Source organism: Arachis stenosperma, chromosome 8, assembly GCF_014773155.1.
Source record: "Arachis stenosperma cultivar V10309 chromosome 8, arast.V10309.gnm1.PFL2, whole genome shotgun sequence".
NCBI classification, from domain to species: Eukaryota; Viridiplantae; Streptophyta; class Magnoliopsida; order Fabales; family Fabaceae; genus Arachis; species Arachis stenosperma.
Window position 1 is genome coordinate 1,236,210 of NC_080384.1, and position 23,713 is coordinate 1,259,922.

At 33.6% G+C, this 23,713-nt stretch overlaps 3 protein-coding genes across 4 annotated transcripts; 2 read left to right on the forward strand and 1 right to left on the reverse strand.

Moving 5' to 3' along the window:
- Positions 1-4,093: 4,093 nt before the first annotated feature.
- On the forward strand, positions 4,094-6,678 carry LOC130943922 (mannan endo-1,4-beta-mannosidase 7-like). The gene is made up of 5 exons (XM_057872011.1): positions 4,094-4,580; positions 4,666-4,863; positions 5,130-5,252; positions 5,339-5,532; positions 6,108-6,678. Exons 1-5 carry the CDS (start codon positions 4,269-4,271, stop codon positions 6,553-6,555), a joined length of 1,275 nt encoding a protein of 424 aa, XP_057727994.1. The 5' UTR covers positions 4,094-4,268; the 3' UTR covers positions 6,556-6,678.
- A 111-nt stretch (positions 6,679-6,789) lies between these two features.
- On the reverse strand, positions 6,790-11,504 carry LOC130943921 (glucose-1-phosphate adenylyltransferase large subunit 1-like). Of its 2 annotated transcripts, none has more exons than XM_057872010.1 (14): positions 10,999-11,504; positions 10,769-10,885; positions 10,520-10,693; positions 10,355-10,447; positions 10,190-10,273; positions 10,059-10,114; positions 9,892-9,985; positions 9,635-9,820; positions 9,468-9,548; positions 9,111-9,197; positions 8,913-9,017; positions 7,440-7,546; positions 7,231-7,291; positions 6,790-7,135 (listed from the first exon to the last, which is right to left on the reverse strand). In XM_057872010.1, the coding sequence occupies exons 1-14, from the start codon at positions 11,200-11,202 to the stop codon at positions 7,034-7,036; spliced, it is 1,551 nt and encodes a 516-aa protein (XP_057727993.1). In that variant the 5' UTR covers positions 11,203-11,504; the 3' UTR covers positions 6,790-7,033. The 2 variants fall into 2 exon arrangements, with proteins under 2 accessions (XP_057727993.1, XP_057727992.1); XM_057872009.1 differs by having other exon boundaries at positions 10,769-10,894.
- A 4,540-nt stretch (positions 11,505-16,044) lies between these two features.
- LOC130944437 (protein FAR1-RELATED SEQUENCE 11-like) lies at positions 16,045-20,409 on the forward strand. The gene is made up of 2 exons (XM_057872764.1): positions 16,045-16,771; positions 19,757-20,409. Exon 2 carries the CDS (start codon positions 19,783-19,785, stop codon positions 20,407-20,409), a length of 627 nt encoding a protein of 208 aa, XP_057728747.1. The 5' UTR covers positions 16,045-16,771; positions 19,757-19,782.
- Positions 20,410-23,713: the final 3,304 nt, after the last annotated feature.

Here is a 23,713-nt window from a genome sequence, read left to right on the forward strand (position 1 = left end):
AAACAGTGGTTTTCAAAAATTATGGAATCTTTTTTTGATATATGTATTATGCCATACGTATAAATTATACGGATTATTATATAAATTCATATATATACATAACAAAACAGTTTAATATTATATATTTTTTACATTAATTATATGTCAATATTTTGAAAAAAGAGATAAAAGAAGAGATATATAAATATGTATTATATTATTGCTATATATGAAGCAATTTTATATTGCTTTAATTATAGAGACTTACTATAATTATATAAAATTTAATTTGAGAAAATAATTTCCATTGCCATAATAATATACTAAAACTGTTAGTATATTATCTTCTTTATGGTTAATTGAATTTATCAATGATTTTTCCGTATAAATCGTTATTACCCAGTTTTTAATAATGACTTAATATACAAAATTTGAAATTAGAAATTGTTATTACTAATTCAATTAACTGGTTAATTGAGTAATAATTGTCAAATTATTAAGGTGCAAAATCATTGATTTACTCAATAGATTTTCATATATTATTTATATTTCAAGTAATAATTTAAAATTATATTATTTATCCAGGTAATAATACTATTATTAAAAATTATTTTTTGCATTGATTTTTAAATCAATTATTAAGTAATTATTTTTGTTAAGGTAATTGTTTATAAATTATTTCAAATTATATTTTGTTAATATATAATTATTTAGATTATTACTCATGACATTGGTATAATTTCATTTTATACCAATTAATCAATTATAATTATATAACACGAGTGTAATTTCAATTTTATCTACGGATTATTTCCTGTAATAATATACAATATATTATTTACCGTGATAATTTGATTTGATTGATTTCTATTTTATTTATGTACATAAATGATTAAAATATATAACATAAATATCATAATTATTATAATTCCATGATATAATTATAATTAAGATATTTTATCATAATTAAATATTAATTTGATATAATTATAATGAAAATACTTTTTCAAAATGATATAATCTACTATTATTCATCCACTAATTATTTGGCAATAAACCTTAATATGATTTTTTACATCTCCGCTATGAGAAATAACTATTTAGATATACCAAATAATATATAACATATTACTCCATGTATAAGTTAAGGCACAAAGACAGAATTTAATTAGGGTGATTGAAACTTTCACCAAACATAATATGACCTCAATCGAATAAAAGAGGGTACTCGATTTTATATTAATTAGCTAGTCGAAGAAATAACATACTCATCCATTATTCATGTTTCATTATATTTTTTAAATAATATATAGAAAACATATATCCTGTGTATAAAAATGTGACTATTAGTAATTATATTAATAAACCTTCTTTTAAACTATTACTAATTTCAATTTTAATAGAAAATCTGAGAAAATAATTTCGCTTGCCATAAAAAATATACTAAAACTGTTAGTATATTATCTTCTATATGGTTAATTGAATTTATCAATGATTTTTCCGTGTAAATCGTTATTACCCAGTTTTTAATAACTACTTAATATACAAAATTTGAAATTGGAAATTGTTATTACTAATTCAATTAACTGACAGTTAATTGAGTAATAACTGTCAAATTATTAAGGTGCAAAATCATTGATTTACTCAATAGATTTCCATATATTATTTATATATCAAGTAATAAATTGAAATTATATTATTTACCAAATTAATAATACTATTATTAATAATTATTTTTTGCATTGATTTTTAAATCGATTATTAAATAATTATTTTTATTAAGATAATTGTTTATAAATTATTTTAAATTATATTTTGTTAAAATATAATTATTTAGATTATTACTCATGACACGAGTATAATTTCATTTTATATCAATTAATCAATTATAATTATATGACATGGGTGTAATTTCAATTTTATCCACCGATTATTGGCAAATAAATTTTATTCCAATTATAAATAAAATCTATATTTATTGGTAAATAAATTGTCTTTAAGTCAATGATTTAATATATGTGTAGGTTCATTTTTTTGTCAAATATAATAAAAATACAAATAAAAAAATAAAGGATAAAAATAAACTTAATAATATCTGACACTACTTCATTTTATTAAATTATTTAAAAATAGCATATCCACAAAAAAATAATCGTAATATATAAATTGAGGCAATAATTTAAAATTTTATAATTATAATTTAATCAAATACTAATAGTAAAACCAAATTACCTAAATAATATTGAACCTATTCTAGTCCTTAGTCACGTATAGTATAGAATCATTATTGTAACGACAACAAACTGAAATAACTTAGTAAGTTTCAATATTTAGAATTCGTGCAAAATCAGACCATCCTCTTGTTAGATAAGTTTCATCATCCGCTATCCATGCAATGCAGCAAGATATAGAATTGCCACACCGAGAAACCAAACTAACTCTTATTCCCCTCAATGGCATTGCATGCATGCAAAAGAAAGCTGGTAATTTCTGAAAAAAATCAAAATATGTTAAAAAAGTATTCTAATAATGAACGACTTAAACTAAGAAAATTTAAATATATTACCAATCGTTGAAATTGCATATCTGAATTTGTCATGAATTTAGCAAAACTGAACTGAAACTGAGGGAATTCAATTTCATTATATGCTCCACTTTGAAGATTTTCGGGCAGACTTAAAAAAATGGAGGGGATGAAACTTGAACTTGCCCTGTAAAGTTTCGTGGATGCAATTCCTCAATTAAAAATCGAGCTCCTCCTAATAAATCTAACTTTAACCACATTCCATTGGGTTGGTCATAATAGGTGAGTAGATCCAACCATCATTCGGTAAAGTAGAGACTATTGCCTCCTCTTTGAACGCTTACATCCATGTAGTTGGAACCCGAATCAGTGAAGACAACTCGATGAGGTATTTCATGGATGTGATGCATTGTAAATGATTATGGCAAAAGACAATCAAACTGGAACATTAGACGATAAGAATAACTTAGAGTAACAACAAATAAAAAATTATCAAAAGAATAATATAATAGAATGAGTATATGAAAAATATTATAAAAAATTATAAATTATACCTTAAAAGGATCAACTTCAATAAAAAAATGAAGAATACATTCTTATTCTATGAAGTAGTAAAAAAACACTAAATATAAAATTATGAATTGACTCTCAAATTTAGATTCATGTACTACAGAAAACACTATATATAGACTTTAGTAAAACAAAAATAAATATGTAAATTACCTATTATTAAGATAATTTTTTAATAATGCATTAAATATTGATTTGATACAATTATAATGAATATATGTTTTTAAATTAGTATAATTATATATTAATTTCATCATATCACGGGTATCAAAGATTTTTTATTATTAGTATTACTATTATTGATATTATTATTATCATTAAAATGAATAAAAGTATTTTTAATTGATAATTGATAAGTAGTTTAATAGTGCATTAAATTTTGATTTGATACAATTATAATGAAGATATATTTCTAAATTAGTATAATGATATATTATTCATAAATATTAAATACAAAATAATTATATTAAAGATATTTTTTATAAAATAATTTAAAAAAATTATTTGATATACGTGAATCAGGTAATAAAGATTTATTATTATTATTATTACTATTATTGATATTATTATTATCATTAAAATTATTAAAAGTATTTTTAATTGATAATTGATAAGTAGTTTAATAGTGCATTAAATATTGATTTGATATAATTATAATGAAATATGTTACTAAATTAGTATAATTATATATTATTCATTTAGTATTAATTATAATATAATTACAATAAAATAATTTAGAATAGAAAAAAAAATTATTCGTTTTTGGAGAAAAAACAGAGGCATGAGAGATCGACACGTCATCTTTAGTAGTTGAGAAAAAACCCAATTTTAGTATAATAAGTAGATAATAAATTAGAAACGAATACATAAAAAGTAAATGACTCGGATATTTATCGTACCCAAATAGGTATGCATAGTTGCATACCATGACCATGAGGGACAGTATCATGTGAGGGTTGTGGTCATGTTCATGTTCTCCGAGGCCCACCCTCATTGTCGGCCCATTACGGATTGGACACCCTCTCATCTTGCTTAACCACCACGCCCCTTTTCTGTAATTTTCTCGCATTTGGATCACCTTTATTCACTGATGTGAAATCTTATATATTCCAACCGAGACACTTGCTCTATAAACAAGGACAGAATCTTCATTTGCTTCAAAACCCAACATACATTGAGATCACAACAACACACCATGATGAAGCAGTGGTTCTTTGGAGCTGGTTTGTTGGTTCTGTTAGTGGCAGTTGAAGTAGAAGCAGATGGTTTTGTGAAGACAAGAGGGGTGCAGCTTGTGCTGAATGGTAGCCCCTACTATGCCCATGGTTTCAATGCTTACTGGCTCATGTACATGGCCTCTGATCCATCTCAGAGGACCAAGGTCTCCTCTACATTTCAAGAGGCTTCAAATAATGGCCTTAACATTGCAAGAACTTGGGCTTTCAGTGATGGTGGATATAAACCTCTTCAATACTCTCCTGGTTCTTATAATGAGCAAATGTTCCAGGTACTTGTTAATCTTTTAATCTTCAATTAGTAGTAGTATATTATATCTGTTACTGATTCATTTCACATTGGACTGAAATTAAAAGGGGTTGGACTTTGTAATAGCGGAAGCCGGAAAATATGGGATAAAGCTTGTGTTGAGTTTGGTGGATAACTATGAGAATTTTGGAGGGAAGAAGCAATATGTGGAGTGGGCAAGGAATGAGGGTGGACAGTCCATTTATTCTGAGGACGATTTCTTCACAAATTCAGTTGTTAAGGGATACTACAAAAATCATATCAAGGTAATCATAACCATGCTTTATTTTTTCCTATCCTTTCAGTTAATGTTACAGGAATGTATGAAGTTAGTCCGCAAGGAAGAGTGAGGAATTTATAAGATGAAAGACCCATTAATTTATTATTTTTAAATTTTAAGTTGGATGTAATGTCTTTTTATTTTATGTTCTGGTCGAGAGCTTTCCGTGATGGCCCAACACCTTCTAGTACTCAATAACTGGTAAAAAGTGTTGGATGAATCCAAGTTTTTGTTTATGTTTTGTTATTATAGACTGTACTTACAAGACGTAACAGCATCACTGGTGTTGCTTACAAAGATGACCCAACCATAATGGCCTGGGAGCTTATGAACGAAATTAGGTGCAAATCAGATCAATCAGGAAATACAGTTCAGGTATAAACTAACGAGATTGCATCACTTGCAATTAGGATTCCAAGTTTCTTCACCGACACACAACATAATGTTTAATGATTTCACAGGGTTGGATTAGTGAGATGGCATCTTACTTGAAATCCATAGATGGAAACCACTTGCTAGAAGCTGGTCTTGAGGGTTTCTATGGTCAATCAAAGAGTGACTCTAATCCCAACTTCCAAGTTGGAACAGATTTTATTGCTAATAACCAAATCCCCGCCATTGATTTTGCAACAGTCCACGCCTACCCTGATCAATGGTCTGCTTCTTTATTATTCACCTACCATTATTACTTTATCAAATAATGCAAACTGTTACTATGAATGCCACAATTTACTCCGCAATTGGATAGCATTAAATTGTAAAAAAAAAACATATATTTTTTAATATATTTAACAATTTATTATGATAAAAATAAAAACACTATAAAAATAAAAAATATATATTTTTTAAGAAATTCTAATTATATCTTTTTTAAACATCTTTTTTGCATAAAAAAATATTTTGACATAATAAATAAATAAATAAATACTTTTATATTGTTATACTCAAACATAATTAATAAATAAAGTTATTTTACCAATAAGTTATAACTCAAATAGCATAGTCTTCCATACTCATCTAAGAGGTCGCAGATATAAGATATTCAAATGTGAAATTATTTTTACTTTTTTAAAGATATCTAAAAAAATATATATTCTTAAAATTTCATCCAAACAAATTCTTAGAAAGTATAGATCAGTTAGATTTTGATCTATCAATGATCATACTATTGATATTGTTAACTATGTACATAGTTACATAGATTAGTGATATGGCTATTACCATGAGCAGGTTATCAAGCTCAAGCTATGAAGATCAAATGTCTTTCTTGGGAAAGTGGCTAAATGAGCACATCCAAGATGCACAAAACACCCTTCACAAGCCAATACTAGTTGGGGAGTTTGGTGTTTCAACAAAGAGTTTTGGTTCTAACTTAGAACCAAGGGAAAGGTTTTACAACACCGTGTATTCTGCCATATACTCATCGGCAAGTGGTGGTGGTGCCGCTGTTGGCGGCTTGTTCTGGCAACTTCTGGCTCAAGGAATGGATTCGTTCCGAGACGGTTATGAGGTTGTGTTAGATGAGAACCCCTCCATGGCTGCTTTGATCTCTCAAGAGTCTCAGAAGCTGAACCGAATTCGCAAGATGTATGCCAGACTTAGAAACATTGAGAAGTGGAACAAAGCAAGGGAAATCAGAAGCTCACAATGGCATGGTGGTTCTGATGCCAGAAACTGAGATAAGCTTCACCATGCAATATGTCATATTACTATATATTTTATGAGTGAGTGAGAGTGAGACCGAGGAAACAAGAGTTGCCAAATTTGTAAGCATTGTTTGACAATGAATTGTTCTTCACAATAGTGTCCCTCCGCTCCACTAAAGATGAGTGGTATATTATTGTTTATGTTGTTACTAATTACTAGTGACTTCTGAATTTCATAGTCTTACAAATGTAATTGTGATCAGCAATTTGTAAACATGTTCTGTCCATGGATTGTTACTTCATAATAATATAGTATCCCTCTACTACATTATTGGAATTTTATATCATGAACATGTAGTCCTATTTGTTACACGTAATTATTACTTATGATCAAGAGAAATAAGCTCTGGCTATTACTTATTCAAAAACTAATGAGTTCTTTCCTGAAACTAAATTGTACTAATATACAAGGTCTTAGACAAAGAGGCACGCTTGATGATTTGAAGGGCTTCATATTACTGTTCCATCTTTGATTGTTGCATTTTTTAGAACAACTGTGATGCCAGACCTAATGTAGAATCCTTCATTAGGCCTGTCTGCTTCTTCCACACCCTGAGAAATCAATATACATTTATATATTCAGACAACTCTAGATAAAAACTCAGTAACTAAATCTTTTTACAGCAATTTTCGGAAGCAGCACTTACATCACCATTTGCAATAATCACATTTCTTCCTATCTTGGCATTCTTGTCAATGATACAATTCCTTCAAAATGTTGAGTATGAAATTAGCAGACACAAAAATGTAGGGAACCATTGGGGTTATGGCAAGTAATCGAGTTTCTTCGACTGTTGCTTTAGAGTCCAATAATATATGAATCAAACTAGTTATTTAAGAGACATATTAATGAAACCTGATTTTGGTATTCTCTCCCACACCAATTGGAACCTTTCCTTCTGCTAGAAAGGATGCAATTTCAGACTCGGTTTGATAATAATCAGCACCCATCATCATGGTATCCTGAAAACCAAAGGTCATAAAAGGCATAAAAATATCCATCACTCAAGGTAGGGGTGTTCATGGATCGAATCCGATCCACGTATCCGCGGTATTTATCCAAATCCGACCCGGAAATTGCGGATATGGATCCGATCCGCAAATCCAGTCCGATCCACACACTTATAGGATCACATTGCGGATTTTATGTAGGTATCCGCATATCCGCGGATTTGCAAAAATAAATAATTAAAATATTCTTCTTATATTATTTTAATTTTATTATTTAAGAAAAGTATGTTTAATATTATTTTAAGAGTAAACATATTTAAAAGAGCAGGAAAAAAGAATTTTATTAATATTTTTTTAATAAAAATAAGCTTTTAAAAATATTTTTGTGTTTTACGGATATATCCGATATCTGACCCGATCGGATCCAAGCTTAAAAATTGTGGATACTGAATCCGATCAGATGATTTTAGTGCGGATTAGATCAAGATTTTGGTCAGATCCGATTCGATCCGCGTTCACCCCTAACTCAAGGTATCAACTCAAGAAGCTACAATTTACATTTTGCCACAGGGCTCATCTAGAAATAATGTTAACATAACCTGTTTCAAAGCGAAATAAGCACCCTGATCTTGAGTCTAGGCGCCATTCTCGAAAAAGATATTTGTTTTAAATGATATTTTCTAAAATATCTTTTACAAGAGTAAAAGTGATTTTATATTTGAATATTTCATGTAAAAAGATCTTTTTATTTATCAATTTTGTTTAGGTAAAATAAGATAAAAGTACTTTTTTGTTCATTTATTATGTGAAAAACATCATTTTTTAAAGAAAAAAACAGATCTTTCAAAAAAAGATGTAAATTGTAGTTTCTCAAAAAAGATGTTTTTTTATTTTTCTAGTGCTTTTATTTTTACTATTAGAAATTTGCCAAATACACTAAAAAATAAAAAAGATCTTTTTTTATTGATTTGGGCTTGTTTGGGTGAGTTAAAAAATATCTTTTTTCGAGTTATCTTTTTTTAAAAGATCTTATGTAAAAGTAAAAGTAATTTTATATTTGGATATCTCATACAAAAAGATCTTTTTATCTATCAATTATATTTGCGTATAACAATATAAAAGTATTTTTTTGTTTTTTTATTACATGAAAAAGATGTTTTTTTTCTAGTACTCTTACTTTTGCTACTAAAATTTTGACAAACACGCTAAAAAATAAAAAAAAAAATCTTTTTTTTATTTAAAAATATTTTTTTTATCAAGATAATAACGGCCAAACAAGCATTTAACTACGTCCAAACAAGCACTTAACAGATGTATTATAGTTATAGTCTTGTCATATTGAGCAAGTATAGAGGAGTGGAAAGTGAATCAGATTTACCTTAAGCTCCACACCGGACTCTAGACGTGAGCGCACCCCAACAATTGAATGTTGAACGCTGCACTCCCTCAAGAAGCACCCATGAGAAATAATTGCATCCACGATCTGTGTCAATCGTTTGCACATTCAAAAAGTACCACCAACAACAGAAACTGATCAAGCAATCTTATCTGGGACAAGTCAAGTTTGCTGTCATACCTTGCATTTTTCTACTTTAGTGGGTGGTAGGAACCTTGGGGAAGTGAAGAAAGGAGTCTTTGGATCATAGAATTCAAATTTTGGAGGCTGCAAATGATGACATATATGATTAAAAATTTAGTAGCGTTTTCTTTCTGAGCTCGGGAACCTGTATGTAAAATATTACTTTTTTCTTAACACTGTTATCAAGCTGTCTTATCATCAAACTTGGAATTTAGTTTTCTGAATTGTGAAACATTCCAAGTTCTGGACTTTATAATCACCCACCCCACTTAATTCTAGTCGAATTTATTACCATGGAAATAATCAGTTAATGAGGAAAAATTAGAAGAAATCAAAGGATAGTTTTTAACAAACCTGCTCTGTAAGGGCCAAATTTGCGTCGAAGAAGGACTTTATAGTTCCAATATCTTCCCAGTAATCATTAAACAAATATGCCTGAGAATGAAAAGCAGACATTAAGCTACTGCTAAACATAATGTAAGATTTTAAAAAGAATAAAAATTAAATTATTCCCTTACTACCTGGACATTGTGATCTTTCACAGCAGATGGGATTATTTCAGATCCAAAGTCATTGCACGAAGAACAGCTCCATCTTAGTAGTTTCAGGAGGGTTTCAGTTCTAAAGACATAGACACCCATTGATGCAATGTAAGGATGTTTCTTTGCTTCTTCTGCAGATAACCCGAGGACAGTGGTGTCAACTTTCTGCAGTTATAAATCAAGCATTAGCAAGGCAACATGTAAGAAATATGAGGCTTTAGATACCATTAACATACCATTTCCTTCAGATCAGATCCCTTTGGCTTTTCTGCAAACTGTACAATCCGTCCTGTTTTATCAATTTTCATCAGCCCATAGTCTGATGCGCGGCTGCAAGAAAGAAAACAGCAATCATGTTCATATCTTGCAAAAGATTTAATCAGGTGTAGTCAAGTAGATGTACCTATCATCCATGGGCACACACGAAACTGTGATATCAGCATTTGTGTCGATATGTTTCTGCAATGACAGTCATCATTAGCTTTACAATACTCAATCCTAAGAATGGTTGATTACGAATCATATAATTTGTACCTGAACAAAGTCCATATAGTCCATTCGGTAAAGATGATCACCAGAAAGTATCAATATATTCTCAATATTCTTGTTCTTGGCATCCTGCATCAGAAATTGGCAATCCACATACACATTCACCCTCTTCCATATCAAAGCAGTACTTTAAACACTGTAAGCTTTTACCTCAAAGACCCATATAAATTGCCTCACGGCATCAGCTGTCCCTTGGAACCATTTCTTCCCTGTTTCTCCAGGTGTTTGAGTTGCAGCCAAGACCTGTTACGAGAAATTGCTATAAGTATGAACATGTTCATAACTGTAAATCCAATAACATTTATTGCTACTGACCTCCACAAAACCATCCCCAAAACTGAGGCCATTTCCAAAGCTGTATAAGCGAGACAAGTGACGATTGAGGGAGAAAGAGTTGAACTGAGTTAAAATGAATATTTTCTTGATGCCACTATTGATGCAATTGCTCATAGGGATATCAATGAGTCTATAACACCCTCCTATTGGAACCTGCAAATTCCAGAAAGCTTGCATGAATGATTTGCAACTATGAGTGTCCTCAACAATTAAAACTAATATTTGTACCGCAGGTTTGGCTCTTCTGCCAGTAAGAGGAAAGAGGCGAGTTCCAGCACCTCCACCCAAAATGATAGAAGCTACACCTTTTGGGTCTGCTTCAAGGGTTTCAAAATTATGTTCCTCCTGGAATGCCTTAAATTATTATGCACCCAAATCAAAATCCATTCATCAAAAGGTAACTGCTTTGGCATAACCATCAAACTTGACTGCAGAATGCAGTTGTAATAGTAATTTACCGTGGACTCTTGATTCACATCTGATGTGAGAACAGCGTGTGCAGTTGCAGGCTTGGATGATTGAACACTCAACAACGTTGTTGTTGTTCTTATTTGAGGTGCTATTTTAGATTCACCCCAGAACAGAGTTGCTCTGTTTCTTCCAACTTTGTTACTAAGTTGAACTAGATTGGTGGCACTCACTGCTGCACAAGTTGAATCCATGGCTCAACTCAAACTCTCAAACCTGGGGCTACTGATGAAAACTAGAAAAGCTAAACCTTTTTCATAAATTTTCCAATTTTTTTCAGGGGAGTTAAGGAATCAAACAGAAGAATATGCAGCTCAAAGAAAGAGAAAACTTTGAGGGCACCCAACTCGGAAATGTGAAAGGAAAATGGAGTAAAAGTCAGAAGCGGTCACGAGAAACCTGCAACTTTCTTTTCTCTGACACTGACTCAGCAGTGGCTGCAAATTTCTAGGACTGGCCCCGTATCATTCAATTACGTGTTCATCTTTTTTTTTTTTTTTTAGTTGCATTTTGATGTAATGTAATGTATCTGTTTTTTCAAAGAAACTCTCTTGTATTGGGTTAATATATTTCTTTGCTATGTTCATTGTTTGGAACTTTGGATCAATTTTTAAAATATAATCAATCCGAATCAAATTATATAAATGGTATTAATTTATAAAAGATCGGTTTGATTTGGTTTTAAAGACGATTGGGTCCTATTCACAATGTTGCAATTTGGAAATTTGATCAATTTTAAAAATTAGATTATTCAAAAAAATTTTAAAAAATAGATACAAAAATCAAATTAATTCATGTACGTTAAAAGTAATATTTTAGTTGAATTAAATATTAATCCATATCTATTTTTCCTATTTTCGTTAATCAAATCAAATTTAATCTTGTTACTAAGCTAAGGACATTGTTATTTGACTAATCAAATTCATACAATATAATCATATATAAAGTGGTATTATAAAAAATAAGAATGAAATTATTATTTTTTTTATAATCTTTTCAAGAGAGTAATGATTTACAAATATATGGCATCAATGCTTTCATAAAACAAATGTATTATTCTGTTATTCGCGAGATCCATCTTACCATCTACAGCTCCTACTTGTCGCATCGAAGTTGGAACAATAACTGTGATTTTATATTGTTTGGCTTTTAATTAATTTCCATTGGTAAATGATGAAGAGAAACGTTAAAGATGTTTGATTAGCTGGTGGGTAACGTAGCGATTGTAAAAGTATTAGGGAAATTGATTTTGTAAATTAAGCATGAGAACACATGCATGCGAACTTAAAAAGGTGGCGTTTCTTATCAGTGCGGCTAATTAAGAGTTGAGACGTTATAACTTATAATTATATCAATGGCTTATTTTGTTTGTGTAGCACAAGAAAATATTATTTTTCTGTTCATTTATATAAAAAATATCTTCCATTATTCGAACTTCGAAGGGGCAGCAATATAGGCTCGTTACTTGTAAGATGAGAGAGTTGCTTCTGTTTATGAATGCGATACGGATATTAATAATGTGAATGAAAGGTTGCCACCTTTTCAAACCAAGAAATGATGAAAAAGAAATGGAACACATCATGTGATCATGTCGATGCCCATTGGACATGGGGTTTGAGAGTTGCTGTTGCTTCAACGCTCAATATGTCTCAACAACTCTCAACCGTTGACGAGCTTCGTTGACTATGACATGTATGTCTTCTTCCATGATTATTGCCAATCTTAGTGCTGAGTGCACCATGGTTTGTCCAATTGTCCCCCTTCCCAAACACAACTCTCTACATGACTAATTAAACTTCCATCATTCCTCACTAATACTACATTTGGGGATTGCTGCTAGAGTTTCCTTTTCATGAGTGGTATATTTCTGTTCTGTTGGAGTAAAAGTTTCTGAAATATACCTGCAAAGTAATTCCTTTATGGAATATTTAGAATCTAGTGATTCTTTTTCTTGTTCCAAACTTTTTATAGCTTTCTTAGCTTTTAGACATCCTGACCAGGTTATGTCTGAAGCATCTGTTTCTACTATTAAGTAGTCGTTTTCTTCTGGAATATAAAGTTCTGAAAGTTTTTCACATAAGAGTTAGAAAAAATAATAGAATCTCTAGAAAATAGTGATGAATCGATGATAGAATTTGCAGAAATTCTAAGATAAATAATGAAGTTTACAAAGATTGAAAGACCAGAAAACAAAATATTTCAGAAAATTGTAAAGACAGAAATACCAAAATATAAAGCTATTGAAAACTCAGTTCTTTTACTAAAAGAACTATCAGGAAAAGCTATTGAAAACCCAGTTCTTTTACTAAAAGAACCATCAGGAAAATTAGTTTCATCGAATTTTCAAATAAGAGAATCCAAAATTAATAGCCCTTTAAGTTTATCTAAGTTAAAGACTAAAGAAGAAAATTCTGAAATAAAAGGTTTGCTCTGGATGAAGAGCTTCATATTCCTTGAAGGATTCCTTTGCTTCTTCCAGTGTTAAAAACCCTCCTTTATGAATTATCCTTGATTGATGTGTAAATGGTGCTGCTTTTTCCCAGGCATCATATACTCCTTTCATGGGGCCATTATTATAATCATGGACGGTTGGTAAGATGGCAATTATTTTTGTTACAATATCCAATAAAAATTGAATATATTAAGGGTGACAAAAATGTTATTGCAGATACATTAACAAGAGAATGGAGTTCGTCTACAACGCATTAGATCAAGAAATTCAAAAATATGAGCAAGAAATCGAAAAATGCAAGCATTGTCAGCAAAAAAGGACAGAGATCCAATGCCTCTAATCACTCCGCTTGATATATAAGTCTTTTTGTAAATAAGTCTAAATAAATTAATTTTAAGCCAACAAAATTCACTTACATAGCGCGCATATGAAATTACATTATTCTTTCTCTAACGTTTGTATCCTGCATTCTTCTTCTTTTTTCTCCTCCTCTTTCTTTGTGTTTCTCCTCATTTTTTTCGTGTGTTTCATCCTCATTGTCATTCTTTTTATTGCTGCTCTGTTGTTGCTTCTTCTTTATCTTCTTATTTTATCTTCTCATAATTTTTTTAGAAAAAAAACAAAATTGGAATTTTTACAGAATTTATCAGATTAAAAATACACCGAAAAATTTTCAAAATACACCAATCAAAACACACCAAAATTTTTTCAAAATATACCGAAACGAAAATGGAACAGATTCATCACAATAACAATTTTGATTCAGAACTCCTACATAAAAATTTTGCTACAAATGCACAAAAATATTTTTTAATGCATTTTTTCTTCTTTTTTTTCTTATTTCTTTCTTTCTTTTAGTTGAATAAATGTAGCTTTATCATCTTCCAAGTAATTTTGCAGCATTATGTGTTTTTTTTTCTCCTTCTTTGTTTAATTTTTTTGTTTATATTCTTGTTAAAAGAGTAAAACAAGAAGAAACTTGAGAAGGTAAAATAAGAAGAAAAAATGAATAAAAAAAAGAATGACGATAGATGATGAAAAAGAAGAAGAAGAAGAAGAAGCAGCAATAGAAGATGAATAGGAGGAAGAGAAATAGCTTTGAATTATGTAGAACTTATCAAAATAAAAATATACTGAAAATTTTTCGAAATATACTGAAAATTTTCCAAAATACACCGAAAATTATCCAAAATACACCGAAACGAGAATGAAATAGATTCATCACAATAATAATTCAGATTCAGAACTCCTACACCGAAATTTTGCTATAAATGCACAAAATTATTTCCTTTAATCATTTGTTTTTCTTTTTTTATTTCTTTCTTTCTTTTAGTTGAATGAATATAGGTTCATCCTCTTCCAAGTAATTTTGTAACATTATGTGTTTCTTCTTCTTCTGTATTTGATTTTTTTATTCTTGTTAAGAAGTAAAACAAGAAGAAACTTGAGAAGGTAAAGTAAGAAGAAAAAGATGTATAAGAAAAAAAAGATGATGATGATGACGAAAAAGAAGAAGAAGAAGCAGCAGCAGAAGATGAAGAAGAGGAAGAGGAAGATGAAGAGTTTTGAATTATGTAGAACTTATCAGAATAAAAATACACCGAAAGTTTTCTAAAATACACCGAAACTAGAATGAAATAGATTCATCACAATAACAATTCAAATTCAGAACCCCTATATAAAAATTTTGCTACAAATGCACAAAAATATTTTCTTTAATTTTGGATCAGGCAACATCATCAATATGACAAAAATTCTATGATAAAGATAATGACAATACGTATAAGAAGAAGACGACGACGATGGCTATAACGATGATAATCATGATTATGAAGATGATGTAGGAGATGGAAGAAAAGAAATGAGGAGAAGAAGTTCCAATGAAAAAAGAAGGAGGAAGAGGTGGCGGTGTTGGTAACGACGATAATGAGAAAGAAGAAGAACATGCAGGGGCGCGAAGAAGGTCGTGTGCGCGTGAGTATAAATGATTTATTGGACTTGTTTAGTTAATTGACTTGTACATAGAGATTTATTCTTATTAGATTAAGAGCTTGTTCACCTAAGTTTTTTTTGTGAAGTGATTTTTTTTATAAAATATTTAAAAAAAATAAAAATAATTTTATGTTTAGATATTTTATATAAAAATATTTTTTAAATAAAAATATCTTTTAAAAAATATAAATTAAAACTTTTAAAATTTATTTTTATTTTTTAATAATTTTACCTTTATTATTAAAATTTTGTTAAATATATTCAAAATATTATTTTTTTTTTGACAATTTAATAACAACTAAACAAATTTTAAGAATTACTTTGGGTATTCCTAACATTACACTCGAATTTTTTTTTTTTTGTCTTAACATTACACTCCTATGTTAGGTAATAGAGTAATTTGTATGCATTTTCCAATAAAAGTAAACGAATTTTATATCCAATAATACAATATATCTAAAAGAAGTCTAACTTCACTTGCAAGGTGGCATAGAATTATATATTAATATAAATTTATTCATCAACGTTTTATTTTTATTTTTTTTTTCAACTTAAATGTTTTACCTAGAAACTTCAAAAACTAATGGGGGAAGACTAGTGTACAGATGTAAATTGAGAAAAGCGTACAGAGAATTTGTTTTTTGTGGCTGGAAGTGGACACGTGTGACGTTTAATTTATAACGGAGAAGGCTTTGAGGGTGTGAGATTTGATGTAAGCTCAGAAGGCTTACTAGTGGTGAGCCGAGTCGAAGAGGTATGGAATGAGGACTGGATTTGATGGTGGGTCATTGTGGCTGTGGGCTTTGAAAAAAACACTTGCGGGTCAATTTCCAAAAAAAATATTTCTGAGTTACGGGGGGAAAAGGAAAAAGTTGGCAGCACTAGGATCGCAACGAAAGCCCTACCCACTTTGGCCGTAGCAAACGGGGCTCTCGCGTCTCCTTCCGTGAATCTCGTTGCCGGCGTCAGTTGCGTAGGTCTGGGCGCCGTAGCACGGACGCAGCGGAGGTCTGAGGTGGTGTTGCAGCCGTGGTGTCCAGCGGGGGACGTGGGTGCGTGTGATCTGAGGCCGAGGGGTAGGACGACTTCCTTGCGCGAGGTCCCGACGCTGAAGGATGCAGTGAGCCGTACGTGCCGTCTGATGCGGAGATCCGGCCGCCGTTCCACGGAAAAGAAGGCTGTGGAAGGTCCAAGGAAACAAAACTCTGCCGCTGAAACAACGCATTTCCTGTCAGATCTCAGTTTTTATCTGAAGATTGTCACTTCTCCCCCGATTTGGGTTCTCGCGGTTGGTGGACACTGATACAGTTCAAAGTCAGGTGTGTTGTATTTTCATTCCTTTATTTGAATTTATTTGTAAATTTGTGCATAATGTGATAGGTTTTACTGCTGTGGGTTTTGTACTTTAATTGTAGCCTAAGGATATAGATGGGGCCATGTTCGCATGGAGAGAACACCGAAAAGGGAATTAGGAGTTTAAATTTTGTGATTTAGATTCGAAATGTATTAGGCTAGGGACAGATATCTGCGCCGTGGATTATCAATTTTTTATTGAAAACAAATGATAGTATAGGTTCATACATAAGTAGAATGTCTATCGTTGTGATGTGTTGATGTTAGATGAATCCGGCTCACCAATCAGGATCGGAAAATAGTTGAAGGTGTCTGATTTTCGTCTACTGGACCAATAGTCCAATAGGGGTTAGACATGGATATTGTTCCAGGCATGTGATTGGGGATTGGGAAACATCCTATGGAATCAAATGAAGCTTTGCTCCTTTCCGGAGTAAGCCGAACATCCTACTTGCTACACGATTATGACTACTCTGGCAGGGGACCTGCAGAAAGCTCCCACGCCAATGCAATTCTTTCAATTTAGGATTTTTAACTTAAATAAATTTTATAGAACCCAAATTCACTGATATCCAATGAGATCTACAACATGATAACCCTTTTCCTATTATTATATAAATCGTCCTAGTCTGTGTAGGATTAAATAAAACGTAAACCATTTCAGGCTGGAACTGGGAAGGGAAACAAAGGGTAAATGGTGCCAGGGTCCCTAGAGTTAAAAGGAGAACGTAAATCGTTCGAGGCTAACATGTTGTTGGCTTAAACCTCATTGCTCTGCCACGATTTACACAAAGGAGACCCTACATACCCTGGCGCGATTCACGTGTTACTGACTTACTGGGTTGGGAAGATTTATGCTTGTAATGTTGTTGAGTTGATTGCATGGCAAACTTAACTACCTTAGTATGTTAGATCATAGTGTGTTGGATCATATAGTATATGCTTAATATGCAATATAGAATAATTTTGAAAGAAGACCTTGTTCCACGGTGGGTTTAATGAGTTAGGGTATATGTAGTTTAGGGTAAGACGTAAGAAATTAGGCATCTTAGCAGCTTCGTTAACACTCTTACTATAGAGTGATGGTTGTATAATAGGGTATTTTAACTTATAATATTTTAATTTTAATTATATTTATTCAAATTTTAACTTAAGATATAAAAATATACTTTTTATAATTTCAATGATTGATTTTACTGAGAAGATTAAATTAAATTAAAAGAAATACTGATAAATTATAATAAAAGAGCACTAAAGTTTAATAGATAAATTTAAGTTTTTCTTTTAAAAAATGTCAGAGGGTGTTAAAAAATGTAATTTTGCATAAGTTAAATTTATGTGGACTTGAGTAACATAAATTAAAGTTTTTACAGAATGACAAACAAAATTTTATAAAAAATATGTATGAACAAAATTGATTAAAAAAATCATATCAACAATGAATACTAGAAATTTCATAGAAACTTAAATTTATGTTATTCAAAGCATTATGAATTTATTTTATTTTAAATTATATTTTTAACACCTTTGACATAATTTTTAAAAAAATAACCTTAAATGTATACATTAAAACTTAGTACTCTTTTTATTATAGGTTGCTAGTATGCCTTTTTTTTTAATATAATTTAATCTTAATAATGAAATTATAAGTTTTTTTTAAGTTAATATTTAACCGGATTTAATTTAAATTAAAATATTAAAAGTAAAAGTAGCCTATATACATAAATTGTGCCAGGGTGAGAAGGGTCCATTGTGTGTAAATCGTGGCAGCCCAATGAGGTTTAGCCCGACAACATGTTAAACCTATCAGTCCGGACGATTTACGTTTTCCTTTTAACTCTAGGGACCCTGGCACGATTTACCCTTTCTTTCCCTTACCAGATCATGCATTAATCGTTCCAGGCTGAAATGGTGTACGTTTTATTTAATCCCACACAGTCTAGGACGAATTATATAATCATAGGAAGAGGGTAATGACGTTGCATATCTCATTTCAGGGGAACCCATTAAATTTGGGTTCTACAAAATTTATTTAAGTAAGAAACCCTTCAATTTATGTCTATCATACGTCTTCACTGATGGGATTTTGGAGGTGTCCCTTTTATTTCTATTGCTGCCACCATCCCTTTATTGTTCGTAGCCCTAAGGGAACCCGTAGCTGTTGTAGGTGCAAGCTGTTAAATGCATCAACATTTTCATTAAGATGTCCTTGGCTGTTTATAGTTAGATAGTGGTATTGTTATACGGAAGAGGTTCTGAAATTCTCTGCAGCTAATGGATTTTTCTGTCACACTGATTCATAACTCAGCAATAAATATTATTGAATTTTCCTAAATACTTTCAGAATATGAAGTCATCTAAAAACCCAAACTTGTGTGTATGTTGAAACAGAATATCCTGTGTTGTAACTTTGAGACGAGTTATGCCATTGGCAATGTTCTTAAAATTTAGCAGTCGAGAAACTATGTAACCCTTGCGGATTGGTGTTAGTAATCATTGGCTGCTGTAGTGATTAGGAGTGCAATTGCAAAGTTCATCTGTAACAGGGCTGTTATGATAGGGTTATGAACGTATTTCAGGTTGAGGTGTTGTTTGTAATATTTCATGGAAAATATAATAGGATTAGAACTCAACATGAGATTTCCTTGTCGTGATCGAAATAATTTCATTCATATGTGAGAACTTGAATCTGAAGCTCCTTTTTTCGCATTTGTTACTCATGATAGAGGAAGATCTTTGAGGACATTTCTTGAAGGGAATATCTATTCGTGAGGGAAACGGATGTCCCGGGCTTATGATGTAGTTGATTTTGCATAAGACGTTAGGGTGTTGTCCGTTACAGTGGTGTGTTCATGGTTGTTTGGCTTTTTAGAATCTGCAGTATAATTTGTGAAGAAGTTTCATGGGCGGAGTGGTTGACTGTAACCTGTTGCACACTTTCATGTTTTCAGGCTAGAACTGTGAACCGATAAGTCCGATGGATTTCAATGGGATTTTTGGAGCTGAATTGGAAGAGTCGGATGACAACAGCTCCGATGGAGACCGTGGCTGTTATTATGCGAGTGACGAAGAAGGGGACGAGGATGAAGGTGACCCAACAGGATGCAGAGAAGATGAAAATGGTAACCTCTCAGGTGGTGCCAGTCATGCCGGGGATGATGGGAAAAGTCGTCCAGTTGTCGCAGAGGATTTTATGGGCAGAGAGTTTGTCGGGGAGGAGGATGCCTATCTTGCTTACAAGGAGTTTGCTAGAATGAGGGGTTTCGGGGTCCGCAAGGGCGATGTGGGGCGTGTCGACGGGGTTTTGGTCAGGAGAGACTTTTTCTGCCATCGACAGGGCACAAGACATGCTAAGCACTATGATCGTCCTGAGCGAGTTAGGGAGGAGAGGTTGGAGAGTCGAACCGACTGCAAGGCGAAGTTGAAGATTTTCTATGATGTGCAACGCAGTGTGTGGAAGGTCAGGAGCATCTTCGATGAGCACAACCACGAGCTTGCTCCGGCCATGTTTTCACACCTCGTACCTAGCCATCGCTCGATGAGTGATGGTGACAAAGCACAAGTTGATAGCATGAAGCAATTGGTATACCAACTGCGAAGATAATGGCTTACATGGCTGGTCAATCTGGAGGGTATGGAATGCTGCGATTTACAAAGCGTGATTTGTATAATTATATACATGGTCAAAGGCTGGCCCGAATCAGTGATGGCGATGCTGCAGCAACGATCAGTTACTTGGAGGGCAAGGCGAATGCCGACATGACGACTGTAGCACATTACACGCGAACTGCCGATGATCGGCTGGGGAGCCTTTCTGGGTCGACGGTGAAATGATGACCGACTATCAGTTATTTGGTGATGTTATGGCCTTTGATTCGACGTATCGGTCTAATAAGTACAAGAAACCGCTTGTAGTGTTCTCTGGGTCAAATCACCATAAACAGACAACCATTTTTGGATTTGCGCTCCTGGAGGATGAGGAAGTTCGTACTTACCGGTGGCTGCTGTTAAATCTTGTAGATGTAATGGGAGAGAAGACTCCGTGTGTTGTTGTCACGGATGGGGACAAAGCGATGCGCGCAGCCATCGCGGAGGTGTTCCCGGCAGCAAGGCACGGCTGTGGTGGTGGCACTTGGAGAAAAACTGTGTTCAACGGGTAAGGATACGGAGTTCCGAAAGGTTTTTAAGAAGGCTATGTATGCGAACTTCGAGGTGGAGGACTTCGAGGAATATTGGAAGACGGCGGTGGAGTCACTTGGCCTACAAAATAATAGTTGGGTTCAACAAACATACGAGGTTAAAGAAAGTTGGGCAACAGCATATCTCCGGGGCACTTTCTGTGCGGGATACCGAACAACCTCAAGGTGTGAGGGGATTAATGCATACATAAAGGGGTTCCTGAAATCCACTGATAGCATTTTGGAGTGGTGCACAGCTTAGATCGCGTTGTAAAGGTTTATCGAAACAACGAAGTCACGGCGCAGTTCTATTCTACGTACTACAGCCCCGTGTTAACAACCGGGCTTGACTCTATCGAGCTTTTTGCATCGAAGCTGTACACTCGAGCAGTTTTAGAGAGGTCAAGAAACAAATCAGGGGTGTTGCAACCTTGCTGTTTCGTGGGAGAGACAGCATCAGCACCACGGTTGTCTACAAGTTTTCAAGGATGGGCGCGCCTGGTAGGATTCACAAGGTTTATTCGACCCAGATGACAAGAAAATTCAGTGCGACTGTTCGATGTGGAATAGTGAGGGTATTCCATGTAGTCACATATTCTGCCTGATGAAGTACGAGGGTTTGGAACAAATACCGGACAGCCTTATTGTGAGAAGATGGTGCAAGGATGCAAAGGATTCCAGACGGATGCCGGTGACAATGAGACCTGGAGATGAAGGTCGCATGCTTAGGTATGCCGCACTTTCTTCGGCCACAAGCTTGGTCGCAACACTTGGTTCGGATGAGCGTGAAGACTTCGAATTCGCTAAGGAGAGCATCGCGAGTCTAATAGATAAGCTACGTCACAGAGTTTATGAAAGGGCAGGTGGTCAGCCAGGTATGTCGGGGTGGAAAGCGATGAAGGACCCGGTTGTGGCAAGAACAAAAGGTGCCCCTAAGAGGAAGAAGGAGTTCGACCAATGTAGTCAACCCCGACGTGCGAGGGAAGAGGCGTTGCTGCACCAAATGTGGCACACCGGGCATACCAAGAGGACATGCAGCAGGGTACTGTGCACGAGGGTGTCCGGGATTGGTAATGGGGTCTCCCCACGGATGGCAACGGTTCGCATGACGGCCCTGCAGCCGCTTCAGCGTCTCTTCCGACCGAGCTCGGTCGTATGAGGTAATATAAGGAAACATCATTAGGCCCAAATGAATGTTGCTTCTCAGGTTTCACCTCTGTGTGAAATTGTGGAATTAGTTTCCTGGATCAGATCACACCGCAAACCTTAGTGTTGTTTACACTGAAATATTTAGGTAGATGCTTATTTTTGAGTATATTGCATGTTATTCCCTGAGTTAAAGGACCATCTGTGATGTTATTTGTGGGTAGGAATTGCCTTATTTTTTAGTATATTGCATGTCATTTGAGTAATGTATCTGATTGGAACGGTGGTATATCTTGAGATAAGTAAAGAAATTAAGGTAGAAATGTTAACTCGTTCTAAGTGAACATGAAAATGGGAGATTTTGCTGTATCCTACTTGTTGAAACTTAATTACATGTATTATTTTGGGCCTAGCGGATTATATTTTTCACAGAATCTAAAATAGCATACATGCTTGCAGGATCAAACCTCGGGGTCACGGCGAAGCTGGTCTGAATAACGTGTCTACCTCAGCGGCAAATACATCCTCCATGGTGAGTCGGAGAGGTAGTCCATGTTGGCGTCCTCCGTTTTCTGGCGGGGGAAGTGGGGGGAACTTCTTCCTTGGGGGCCAACACATCCACCAATTCTATGCATCCCAACCTTGCTCCGGGGCACCAAAGCGATCCGCCGCCGCACGCCGGGCACGGGAGTATGTCAACTCCGATGAGGGCTATGAATGAGGACTTGTTTGAACGGTGGTGCTCCAGGTACGGGGTTCTCCTGAGATGTACTCCAATATTTTGTCTTTGGATGTATTAGCAGCTCGGACCTGTCCACTAAACCATGTGCCTTTTCATGTTGAACAGAATGTGATGGGTCGTCGCTCGTCGAGCAATATGCAGGGGGGATTTCCCACGCGTGGAACTTGATGTTAAGCTGGGGGATAACACATACGAATACTTTGTGTCTTGCAAAAAGTTATTATTTTCGGTAAGGTCTGTCTTGCTAAGTGGAAGCTGCAGATTTCACTAGTGTGCTCTGTTTTCTGATTTATTGTAACTACATTTCTAGTGTCTTGCTGGTGACAAATTGAAGATTATTTGAGGTTTTAGTTGGGTTTGTTTAATTTTGTCTCCGGAAATAGCTTGGCCTATACTCAGTTTCTCACTATGTTCGTAGCTCCCATTGTCTGCATAATTATGGCCAGATGATGTTATTTGCTTCGTTGATGAAGATGGAGAATCTGCTTTCTTAGTAGAAGGACTGGCTGCTGAAGGCTTGTCTGAGTTCCTGTAGGCTTTGAAGTTGAACTTGTTTGAGTAAATTTAGGCTCTGAACTTGAATGAATTTCTTGGTGTGCTATTGGAATATCTTAGCTGGGTTGCATAGATGTCTTTTTTTTGGTAAAATGCATCGATGTCCTTTTTGTGCTGACATTATTGGGTATTAATGTTTGGGCTTCCATGGAACAAATCCATTTAGCATGTACTGTTGCAACGGGCCATGAGCAAAAGCTAGGTCGGATGGGCCACGTATAAGGTTCATTTTATTTTGGGGCTTTTTTGGCGGGTCCCATAATGTCAAGCAAGGGTCCGAGGATGCG